Genomic DNA, 12,515 nt, shown 5'->3' with positions numbered 1-12,515 from the left:
CTATTTGAATTTGATGCATGCATTTTGCCTAGAGAATTTGGATAATTCTTTAATGAAAAAAATTAGTTTCCCCTTTGATATTATTGTAACAACTGCAGTAAAAGTCTTATGGCACTAGGTTAATCCCTTATGATATTGAATGCTGTTTAAAATTAAATGTTTCATCAACTCGTATGTTCAGTTGTGGTTGACGCTCTCTCAAATTTATTTTTATTTGGATATAAGAATAATAATAATAACAACTTGTTCTTTAAGTAGTTAAGGATTTTCTCTGTCTTTCTTAATTAATTATATTGTATTTGTTTTTTAAGTTCTCTTACAACATTTTTCTGTCCTAGATGTTCATACCTGCATGTTTTCTAATTCTTTTGTAGCATAGTTTTGAAAGATCTCCTGAAGGTTGTCTTGTCAAAAGGTGAGAAGTTTGGGGACTCGTGGCTTATCATGCGTAATCAATTGCTACAGATCTATAGTGAAGCCATTTCGTCCAATTGCAGTGATATTGTTCAAATGTTGCAGGTCAGTCTCTCATCTTTCTCCAGGGTTTTGTTCACACATATATATATATATTTTTATTTTTTTTGAAGATATTATCTTAAAATTGTCTTCAGTTAGTAGAATACTTCTATTTTTGCGTGGTATAGGATTTATTTATCATATTGTATTCTCAGCAAGTGCCAAAGTGACTCACAAATCACTTGTTAATAAAAGAGAAAGCAAAAAGTAATAAGAATCGTATAATTCAAGAACACCTCTTGTTCAAGAAAGCGGGCTAATCCATTTTTCAGGCTAGCAGAAAATTCTGGGAATGCTTTTTGTCCTTAAAGAGTCATTTTGATGATTTATTGAATTTCCAACTTTTGTTAAATAAGGCCCCTTTACACCGTCAATACATTTTTGGCTTTCTTCCTCTTCCTCCATGAAACCAACTTGGAGGAATTGATTCCTGAATCACTCTTCCTTGAGTTTGTGACATTATTATGGGGTTTATGCATCTAACATTTGATAAAATGAGTTTACAACATAGAGTCCCCCTTGCCATTCAATATGAAAGAAACTTTATTTTGTCTAACTATATTCAACGTCAATGCTTTTCTTTAGAGCATTCACGACGAGCTACTGTCTGAAGAGATTGAAATTGATAGAGTTCAAACTGAGAACTTCATTCCTCATCCTCTTGTACGACTTCAAAAATATCTAGAAGAAGTAAAGTGTGGTAAGAATTCAGATGATACAGCATTATCCCTGAATGATGCAATTAGGTACTGTAAGACATATATGTATCATTATGCTCGTGTTTCTGGACTACATGTTCTCGAGTGTATTATGGATACTTCCCTGTCTGCTGTGAAGAGGGAGCAGCTGGATGAAGCTAGCAATGTACGTACCCATCTTTGTTAACTCTATAAATGTTCCTTTGTATAAAATTTGATAGTGTTAATTGTTATATGAACTTCGAACATAAGTCTACCTGTGTATGTAGCTCTACTACTTAGGTACTATTGTTTGTGACAGGTCCTCCAATTGTTTCCACTACTTCAACCTTTGGTAGCAGCCATGGGTTGGGATTTATTGGCTGGTAAAATAGCAGCACGGAGGAAATTAGTGCAACTTCTCTGGACAAGTAAGTCACAAGTAATTCGGCTTGAAGAATCTTCTCTTTATGGTAATAAATCAGATGAGGTATTTTTCGACTTTTATGTTTTGGAATGTGGTTTGTTGGTACTAAATGAACGAGTTGGTGAAACTTTAGTGAAAAAACTGATTTAATTTTGTGGCAGATGTCCTGTGTTGAGCATCTATGTGATACCTTATGCTATCAGCTTGATCTCGCCTCTTTTGTTGCTTGTGTAAATTCTGGCCAGTCTTGGAATTCAAAATTCTCACTAATGCTTTCTGGAAATGAGCAAGTGGAATTTAGAGGCGAAGATGCTCATTCTGATCCTTTTGTTGAGAACTTTGTGTTGGAACGACTTTCGGTCCAGAGTCCTCTTCGGGTAATACTTTATGTTAAAGACATGGCTTTTTAATTGGTATAGATGGAATTCTTGCCTATCTTTATTGTTGAAGAAAGAAGAACATTGATTGGGAAAGATTATGATGATATGTAAAATCATAAAGGACAATTACTCAGTCTTAAATAGCACTTAGCTACTATAAAATTGCAGCCGTTATATTAAAGGAAATATATCAAATGTTGATTGTTATAACATTTTTAAAGAAGTATTTCAGGATTTATCTGAGATTTATTGGACTATGAAATCTGGGTGTTGTATATGATAGCATCATTTCCTCTGTAGGTACTATTTGATGTGGTTCCAGGCATAAAATTCCAGGAAGCCATTGAATTGATTAGTATGCAGCCAATTTCTTCTACTGTGGAAGCCAAGAAGAGGTGCGCTTCTGATGTTTTCTCTTGCAGTGACTGCTTTTAGATTCATCTTGATATTAAGAGAGATATTTACCAAGTATCTGGTTGCGCTGAGTTTGTTTGTTAACAGATAAGACATCATTATTGGAGTGTAATTTTTTAGAAAGAAATAGAAGTAATGGAATACTTTTAAAAAAGAATGATGCTGAGAAGTGAGAATTCATTTTGTTGTCTTGTGTACACACATTGACTTAATAAACATACATTTTGATTGGGAAATAAAGACATTTATTTTTTCTAATCGGACAAGGAAATTTTATAAAGGGCTTAAGAGAAAAGTGAAATGAAGAAGGATAAAATATCTTATAAAGTTCAGTGGATAGAACTGGTATCTTTAAAGTGATAAAGGTAAAATTTTATTGACCAAACAACAGGAAGTCTGGGAAGAACTGTTGAATTTTCAGAAAATAATTGACACTGACTTTGAGGGTTTGTACCTCCCGATGTTCAAAGGCCACAATTCTCTAAAATTTAAAGAATAGATCTTTCTCTCCACCTCCCTTCCTGAACATATCTTATTTCTTCACGCAACTCTTAGATTTTTGGGTTTAGGGCCTAAGTCAACTCTACAAAACCAACCCATATGGTAAAAATTTCCTAAGCTTTTTAAGCATCTCACCATATTTCTTGTCAATGTGAGATCTCAAGACATTCTTTTGCATCCAAGATTGAACATTTGGAATATGAACAAATATGGGTGACATTATAGTAGTATGTTAATATCTTATACTCAATCTTACAAAACTGACTTATTAGTTAGACATTATATGAGCATTATAAGGACTACATTTGCAGTATAAAAGAACAAATGAAAATGAATGATTGATGAATGCCATAAGATTACTAGTATAACTAACCGATTGGTATGTAACAAGCATTATATAAAAACAAATGGGAAATGAGTGCTTCATGAATGCCACAAGACTGCCAGCAACTTATTGTATATGTGTTTATTATAGAATTAAAAGTATAACTCTTTTACTTCTGCAATCTATTAGTGTCCTTGCTCCAGTTTAATTATCTTGTTATTCTTGTTAGTAGTTAAAATGTGATAATTGAATTTTTTTATATAAGTAATTTAATTATTTAAGATGGGATTAATGATAATTTTGACAACTATGAGCGTATGTGCATTTTTATTAAACAACTTGCATTGGGTTCTGTTCATACGATACATTAAACTTAAGAGTAATACTAGGTCAATACCTTTTCCTTTCTATGCCATTTGGTTTGGCTTTAGATTTGACTCGTACTATCTCTTTTTTCCATTGCCATGTAACCTGACGGTCCTGGACTGGGTGTAATCTGCACTTAGGTGGCTTGACTTTCTTGACATTATGCTTTCTAATAACTAATAACTAATGTCTTATGATTATGATTTATTTTGTTCTTTGTGCTTTATTTGCTTTTCTGAATTTCCTTCTTTTGGCATAGGAAGCAAGATATAGAACTCATGCATATGCGTTATGCTTTAGAATCAACTGTTCTTGCTTTAGGAGCAATGGAAAGGAGCATGTCTGGTGAAATAGAAATCCACCAAGATGTGCCAGTATTTCATTTAAAGGACTTGCAGAACCATTTAGATGCAATTAGTAATCTTCCACGCAAGGTAAGTCCTATTTTTTCTATTATTTTTTCTAAATGCTCCCTTCTCGAGATGATAACTGTTGTAATATGTCAACAATTTTCTTTGTGTAGTTTTATATGACAAGATTATCTCATAATCTTATCCTTCTCAGTCCACACATGTATTTTTATTTTTCTTTTGCAATCATTTTCCCCCTTCTGGCTTTGATGAAATATCTCTCAGTGGCAAGTTCTAGGTGCTGTATTAGGACATTTTGTTAATTGTTTTTCTTTCTTTCTCTCTAATATTACTTCCATTTACTCAAAATGTAAAAAATATGTTATATTTTGTATACTTAGTTAATTTTTTTCTGCTAAAATAAACATGACGGAAAAGTTTCTGTAGGATGTAACTTATGATGTATCGGTGACCAATTGTAAAAATTATCAAGTAGTATTTATGTGGTATGATACATCTAAGAAAAAAAAGGGCCTGTCTGACACATTCTTTCGCATTTTCCATGATCTTTGACATTTAATATATTTAATGTTTAAAGTGTTGATATCAATTGTTCCGAGACTGTAGTGATTTCCTTTTATGGTTATTATTATACTGCACGTGTCTAACGCCAATCTTTCGAGGATGTAGATTTTGATGGTGAATGTCATCATTTCACTACTGCATATGGATAATACCTCCGTTGACTTGATGCATTGTGGGTTACCGGGAAGCAGTTTCAAATTATCTAATGCTTGGTCTTCAGAAGATAGTTGTTCAACTGGAAGTGAAGGGGGCAATAAAAGGGTTATATCCTTTACTAGTTTGCTACTTGATATATTGTGCCGTAATATTCCATCCTCTATGATTGAATTAGAGAACACACTAGATGATGATATAAGTACAAGCAGCAGACAGGCTCTCGAGTGGAGAATCTTAATCGCAAAGCGTTTCATTGAAGAGTGGGAATGGCGTTTGTCAATTTTGCAGCATCTCCTACCATTATCTGAACGCCAATGGAGATGGAAAGAGGCACTGACAGTGTTACGTGCAGCTCCCTCCAAGCTACTCAACCTGTGAGTTTTACCTATTTCTAATGCATGAAATTCAACAAATGTGCAACTTCATGTTTGTTTTCTTGTAACGAGTTATACTTGGAAGGTGCATAGTCACAACAAGACTGATTAACTTTTTTTTTCTTAATAAAAATATTCAATACTCTCTCTTGTCCTTTCTATAAGAACCAATCTGCATTAATTATTTGTTACCAAAATATCCTTAATTATGAATAGTAGGGTGGATACTTAATGCCTTTAGGATACTCAGGATTCTAACTTTGTCCTGTATGGATAGTATTTTGAAAACCTTACGTTGTCCCTTCACATTCACATCCAACAAAGTTAAAGCAATAAATTTTTTACTGAGGAGAGAGATTAAAAAATTAGAGTCAATAATTTTTTAAAAAAAAATCGTAGTATATCTCATTAATATTAAGGACAATTATGGAAACAAATATGTAAATTTAGGAAATTTTAATTCTAGTAACTAAATGAACTAATTTTCTTAATCTTTGCGAATAAGTTAATTGGGTCTTATAAAAAAGGACCAGAGCGAGTAGTTCACCATATGATGGGAGTTTTTCGGCACGCATGTGCACTTTGCTCAGGAAGTAATCTACCTGCCTATGTAGTTTACATTTTATAGCTCTGTTCTTTTCTATGTCTTTGGTTCTTCTGAGTAGATTTTGCTAAGAGTATTAGATATCTACGGAGTAATTTGCTTTATCTGGTTTTCTTTCTTTTGTTTATTTATCTGTTAGAGAAATTTGTTGTCCTTCTATGTACTTATTGTCTTAATTGATCTTTTTTGTCTCTAAGAATCTGATATAGTTTTTTCTTCTGCAGTTGCATGCAGAAAGCAAAGTTTGATATTGGAGGAGAAGCGGTTCATCGGTTTTCATTATCTGCTGAAGATAAAGCTACTCTCGAGTTAGCTGAATGGGTAGATAGTGCCTGCAGAAAAACATCTGTATGTTCTTTATTGCCTTTAGACTTACCATAACTGTTGAACTTATGGTTTTGGTCGACTTGTTCTGTCATATCAATGTGTTGTTGGAACATTTGTGCAGGACCTAGTTATTGATTTTGCAAATGTTTATCTTGTATTTTCCTTTACTAGATGCCATTTACATTTTTGACAGTGATTTTCTTGCATGTTGCAATTCTTTTTGTGGCAAGAGCTCAAACAGGATAAGAAAATTGAAAATACAGCAGGGGAGGTGTGCAAGTTATTTTTAGAAGTAGGTAAAAAAAGAATGAAAGGAAACTTTCTTAAAATAAAAACCTTGGTAGAGCAGCAATGGGGTATCCTAATCACTTGTAAGTGCAACAAGACAACCTTACAAATGTGGGCTTCTTCCAATCTAGTAATGCATATATAATATAACCACATAAATTGCACACTAGTATAGAGTTTTTGTCTTCTCATTATCTTTTTTTATTTACTCATTTTTTAAAATACACACTGATTCACACAGTACTGAATCGTTTCGTTTCGGGATTCAGCGATTCTTCGTGCGAATCGCACGATACATCTAAGATTCAGGGACGAAAAAGATTCTTCACACGATTCGTATCGTGGGAAGGTGAAACCGTATCGTTTCGTAAGATACGTATCGTGAATCGTAAGATACTAACTACTATGCTGTGAAATGCCTTATGAGAAACTCTTCCTTGGCCAAAGGACTTGGGTACTTGCCAAGTGCTCCAAACTAGTCCATTAGAAAGTAGCATCCTGACAATGGAAATATACATGGGAAGTTGTTCTTGAACTGACCTGCTTTGGAGTGCTACTTTCCAACGAAAGTGAGGTTTTGTATTCAGGAGAGAATTGGCAGCGGTTTAAATGCTTGATATTTAGTTTAGTATCTGGAAGGCATATGATTGTGGGAAAGGTTTTGGAAGCGGTATACCACATATCAGAGAAGGTTGAACCTTGGCACTGAAAACATCTGTGGGCAGACATCAAACAGAAACTAAAAAACTGAATCATATTTCAAAAGCATATTTAAGGGACACCCCCATGCATGTTGTGCTCCAGTCAAATGCACCACAAAATATACGCACTGCTCATTGCAAGAGTTCTGGCACCTTTTTCTAATTCTGCCAAGACATTTATAATTAACCAACAAAAATTGCTTATGTGCAGTGATCATGCAGTGACTGCATTATATAAGTATAGTGTTGTGTAGGAAGAGCAGTGTGAGGCATGGTTTTTTCTTTGGGTTACTACAGTGTTCATAAGTTGAAAGGTTGATAGGCAGCATAGCCCCTCTCAAATGATGACCTGTATGATTTGTCTCTCACCCCACCCTTTTTCGTGATATATGTAGCAATTCAATGAGTTTAATTCTTATAGATTTTGTATTATATCCTAGGATATTTAGACACTGTTCTCATTTTCAAATTACCATTCCTTTGTTTTTATACTAGTCATGGTTGCAATCTTTTTAGTATGTTCTTAACGGTTTCTAATTGCTTTTACACATGCTTTTGTGGCATGTTTGCAGGTTGATGATGTGGTGTCCCGTGTACAGGATTTAGATTTTTCCTCTTTATGCTCACAGTTGGGTCCCTTGGCTACAGTAAGTGCCTAAAATGATAAAAGAGCAATTTAGAATTTATTATTTCAACTGAGAAGGAAAAAAAATGCTTGGTGTATGGTTAGTTCTGAGAATGCACACTTCTTGCCAGATTCTTCTTTGTATTGATGTTGCTGCAACTTCTGCGAAGTCAGCAAAGATGTCTCAGCAATTACTTAAACAGGTTCTCTATCTTTTTTCAATGGATTTCACTCAGGTTAATTTTTTTCCCCTTGACATACAAAATTAATTACAAAGAGGGAAGGGATAATTGGAAGATGAAATCAGGCAGCTGCAAAGAATTTAATGACACACATAATTAAGGGCTTGACTGCCAATGTTGAAGTTTACAAATTGTAGGTTTACGGAAGTTGTTTTATTGTTGTAGAATGTGTTTTCTCTTAGGGTTGTCCAAGCTTTAAGAGCTGTACCTTAGTCATATCTATGGTTGATGTGAGATTTAAACAAGCCTCTCATACCTAGGATTGAATATCTTGAGTGTGAAGATTTAGGACTGCTTTTTGTTTTTTTATACAGCACTGGGAAAGCGTGAGACCTAGGATTGAGGATCTTGAGTGCAAAGACTGTAGGACTTTTTTTTTTCTTCTATATTGTGTTGGGAAAGCCAGAGGGACAGTTTTTTTTTTTTCTTTTTAAAACAGTTCAGGGTGGGCCGATATCAAATCTATGGTAAGCTCTATTGCCATCTTTTGTTTTGGTTAGACATAACCTCAAAAACTAACTTATTAGATGTGGATTGTCCAAGCCTTTGTAAGCTCTTCCTTTGTCAAATCTATAGTTGATGTGGGATCGCAACATACAATAGCAATTCTTGTCATTAGTTTTATTCCTTCTTTTATGGAAGAACTAAGAAGTTCTAAACAAGGGAGAGATTGTTAGAGTAAAGTAGTAAATTTTTTTTATATCGGTGAGGCACTAACCATTCTAGACATATTCATTATTCTAATAGGTAATTTTCCCAAGACTGGGGTCGGCATATTTTATTTTCATGATATGCTAATGTTGATGTCTAGTCCTCTTTTTGTCTTTTACTCTTACAAGCTTTTGTCCTGTTGATCAGATGTTCACTTTATTATACAATATGCAGGCAGAAAATATGTTGTCTGATATATATCCAGGAGGATCTGCCAAAGATGGCTCCACTTATTGGGATCAGATCCTTGAGATAGGAGTCATCTCTGTGTCAGGGCGTCTTCTGAAGCGCTTACACAAGTTCTTGGAGCAGGTAAGGACTTGAATATTATTTAGTGGTGTAAGAACCAATTTGTAGAAAACCAGATTGTCTCTAGCAACTTGCAAGCTATAATTTCTTCTTTTGATTTATGCATTGGCCTAAGCCAACTATATTGCCATGTAGGCTTTTGTGACTTCCATTGAATTGTATATGCACAGATACAAAACACTTTCTTTTTCCTTGGCTAACTGTTTTAGTTTTGAAGGTTTGTGATTGTATGACATGGTACCATAGGTTTTCCAAGTAATTAATTTAAAGTTGAATACCCTCTTTCTCACTGAGCAATGCAATTTTTTGCACAAGATGCTCTGCAGAAAAAGAATCTAACGGGCTTTTGCATATAGGATGTGATCAGACTTTAAACTTTTTTGGGGGTATCTTGGGTCAGCTTGGTTCATTAACTATTCAATACTTAAAAAAAATAATTCCTTCCTTCTGCAAAGCCTCTGATCTTAATCAAAAGAAGCTGTTCACTGAGGCAAATCTTATCTTAAGCTTTACTGAGCATAAGTATTTTTGGTTTAGTCCTTCCCTCCCTTTTACTTTGATAAGTCAGGATTTACTGAGTGGATTGGTTGAATTTGTTATAATTTCAGAATTTGGTGCTGCATGCATGTACTGCTTTTAAGTGATCGGCACTGTATCCTGTCCTAGCCAGTCAGTTTTTGTTACTGACTGTTGTCAGTTTCATTATTTATTGTTTCCTTTGTTATAGACTTGTAAGGACTTATGTTCTAATGGGGATTGTGCCAAAGTTCCACCTATACTTTTATGCCTGTATCCAATTAAGAGCATATACAAACGCCATACCAAAAAAAGTAGTACATACAAATGCTATGAAGAAGACTGTGATCTTGGTAATGAGTTTATATGATCTGCTTCTCCAGGACAACCCTCCAGCACTTCAGGCAATCCTATCTGGGGAAGTTGTTATCACATCAACTAAAGAGTCTCACCGGCAAGAGCAGAGGGAGCGTGCTCTTGCTTTGCTACATCTGATGATTGAAGATGCTCATATGGGCAAGCGACAGTTTTTGAGTGGTATGTCTTTCTTTTTCCTTTAAGCATGTTAACAGTTTTGTTATTCAGAAAAAAATGTATACGCATATGTGTATATATGTGTGTGTGTGTGTATGGTTATAATACATTTATACTTAAATCAGGTAAGCTTCATAACCTTGCAAGAGCTGTTGCTGATGAAGAAACTGAATCAAGTACTACTAGAGTTGAAGGATTGTATGCTGATCAGGGTGTTACTTCCAACAGTGACAAGGACATTGTACTTGGGCTTGGGTTAAGAGTTGTTAAACAAATACCTTTAAGTTCAAGTGGAGGAGAGTCTAGCCTGCAGTCTGCTGGGAAGAGAATATTTGTTCCCTTGAGTGGAAAACCCATGACTTATCTCTCACAATTCATTCTTCATGTTGCTGCAATTGGTGACATAGTTGATGGGACTGATACTACTCATGATTTTAACTTTTTCTCCATCGTGTATGAGTGGCCTAAGGATGTAAGGTTCTCAATATATTTAAATAATTTGACAGTGCTTTATTTTAGAGTATAGAGATTACAACTACTGTGATTATGAATATTGTAAGCAAGTTTCTGTTGCACATGTGGGCAGAGTTGTTTTCATAACCAGAGGTTATTCTTATATCTCTTACCCCTTTGTATTGCAATTGTTGCTACCCAGGGATTTGCAAAATTTTGAAAAAAGTATCTATCTTTTATTTTACTAAAGTAAAAACATGTTTTATCATTACATATGTTTATTATTTGACAATATACTTGTTATTTAATAAAAAGCTGTTCTACTATCTCATGTGTTTAACATTGACTATATATTTGTATTTACGTCTGCAACCATCGTAGCACTCTCGCATATAATTATGAATAAAATATGCTTTTATTTATAAATTCTTGTTTGGGTTTTTGATATGAAGATTGAGCCTTGATGTGGTAAGGTTTGGTGTCTTATGCGTAGGTGGTTATGTATTGTATAGACTTTTGATTCTTCCCAGACCTTGCAATGATGGAACCTCATGTGCTTAGTCTCCTTTTATGTTGTCATTTTAGAAATTTTCATGTTTTATGTGTTTGAGCATATTTGTCTTTCTTTTGATGGCCTATGTTTTACTGTTATGTCTTGCAGCTTTTGACCCGTCTTGTTTTTGAAAGAGGCAGCACTGATGCTGCAGGGAAGGTAGCGGAAATTATGTATGCGGATTTTGTACATGAGGTGATTTCTGCATGTGTGCCTCCAGTTTATCCTCCACGATCTGGACATGGATGGGCATGCATTCCAGTTGTTCCTACGTTCCCAAAGAGTAGCTCTGAAAATAAAGTGCTGTCTCCGTCATCTAAAGATGCAAAACCTAACTGCTATTGCCGTTCTTCAGCAACACCTGGAGTGGCTTTGTACCCTCTCCAGTTGGATGTGGTGAAACATTTGGCAAAAATATCACCAGTGAGGTCTGTTTTAGCTTGTGTATTTGGGAGTAGTATACTGTACAACAGCAGTAGCTCATCAATTTCAAGCTCTTTGAGTGATGGATTGCTTCAGGCTCCTGATGCTGATCGGTTGTTTTATGAGTTTGCTCTTGATCAATCTGAAAGGTAGCTGTCATATCGTGTGACTTGGTTGGCATGGCAGTTTCATATATACAACATTTTGTCCTAATCTTAGTGTTTTAAGATACTTAATAATTAATATAAAATATTAAAATTCGTTCATTTTAATATTGTTGACTTTATTAGATTTTCCATAAAGTATTCTTGTTTACAAGTGAACATATTGTCTTCCTTTTTCCAGATATAAATAACATTACACATCTATCCTTTCGTAACTTACATTTATATGATGAAATGTATGAGTTAGGGCATGTCAATTAAAATTATCTTAGCAGGTCATACTAGTTCTTACTTTTTCTTAAAGAAAAGCCTTTCATAAATTTCGTAAAGATAAGATTGAAAGCATTTTATTTTAAATGTAAGGTAGAAAGAAATTGGATTTTTTAAGGAGCAATGGGTTTGGTAGAAGAAAATATTTAAGATTCTTTCATAATTTGTCTTCTTTTGGGTTTTGGTGCTTATAGACAGAGCATAATGCTAGATATTTTCTCCATACATTTCTTTGTTCACATCTCATTTTAGCATCTGGTTTTAAACCCTTTTTTTGGAGGGGTTGAGGTGTGGCTGATTCTCTGTCTCTTTGGAAATGTTATTGAATAATTAGTTTAACCTTTTTTCTTGGTGTGCAGGTTCCCAACTCTGAACAGATGGATACAGATGCAAACTAACCTCCATCGTGTGTCAGAATTTGCTGTAACTTCTAGTCAAACAGCTGATGACAGCAATCTTGAAGCACGAACTTCTGTTAAGAGAGTTCGTGAACTTGACACTGAGACAGAGTCAGATGCTGATGACATTGTTAGTGGCAGTACAATCCCTGTAGTTCTGTCCGACCTAAGTAGCCATGGGATTGAAGCCACAGATTTCTGGCTGGATTCCTCAAAATCTGAAGGCTCTCAACTTGACACGACAGTTTTCCTTTCTTTTGATTGGGATAATGAACAACCATATGAAAGGGCTGTAGAACGGTATTATAGTTCAAATTGTTGTTCAA

The 12,515-nt window shown here is 34.6% G+C and overlaps 1 protein-coding gene across 7 annotated transcripts in view; it reads left to right on the top strand.

Annotated features, from left to right (window-relative positions):
• Positions 1 to 12,515, top strand: part of LOC137823050 (zinc finger FYVE domain protein) — a 31,690-nt gene that overhangs the window by 969 nt on the left and 18,206 nt on the right. For 3 of the 7 annotated variants that reach the window (XR_011083050.2, XR_016515443.1, XM_068628156.2), the window contains exons 2-16: positions 375 to 519; positions 1,102 to 1,380; positions 1,516 to 1,683; positions 1,782 to 1,997; positions 2,301 to 2,395; positions 3,866 to 4,040; positions 4,647 to 5,071; positions 5,900 to 6,023; positions 7,564 to 7,638; positions 7,748 to 7,819; positions 8,744 to 8,881; positions 9,778 to 9,931; positions 10,054 to 10,400; positions 11,043 to 11,506; positions 12,151 to 12,489. Coding sequence is in view for 5 of the 7 variants with exons in the window: in XM_068628156.2 (XP_068484257.1) it covers positions 375 to 519; positions 1,102 to 1,380; positions 1,516 to 1,683; positions 1,782 to 1,997; positions 2,301 to 2,395; positions 3,866 to 4,040; positions 4,647 to 5,071; positions 5,900 to 6,023; positions 7,564 to 7,638; positions 7,748 to 7,819; positions 8,744 to 8,881; positions 9,778 to 9,931; positions 10,054 to 10,400; positions 11,043 to 11,506; positions 12,151 to 12,489 (3,216 nt within the window). In the remaining 2 variants the exon portion in view is untranslated. The remainder of the gene's footprint in view (positions 1 to 374; positions 520 to 1,101; positions 1,381 to 1,515; positions 1,684 to 1,781; positions 1,998 to 2,300; positions 2,396 to 3,865; positions 4,041 to 4,646; positions 5,072 to 5,899; positions 6,024 to 7,563; positions 7,639 to 7,747; positions 7,820 to 8,743; positions 8,882 to 9,777; positions 9,932 to 10,053; positions 10,401 to 11,042; positions 11,507 to 12,150; positions 12,490 to 12,515) is intronic. The other 4 variants (XM_068628157.2, XM_068628158.2, XM_068628159.2 and 1 more) reach the window with 4 other exon arrangements.

Source organism: Phaseolus vulgaris, chromosome 9 (genome assembly GCF_051622355.1).
Source record: "Phaseolus vulgaris cultivar YP4 chromosome 9, ASM5162235v1, whole genome shotgun sequence".
Lineage (NCBI taxonomy): Eukaryota > Viridiplantae > Streptophyta > Magnoliopsida > Fabales > Fabaceae > Phaseolus > Phaseolus vulgaris.
Note: the sequence above shows the minus strand (reverse complement) of the source record. Positions and strands in the feature narration are given on the sequence as shown.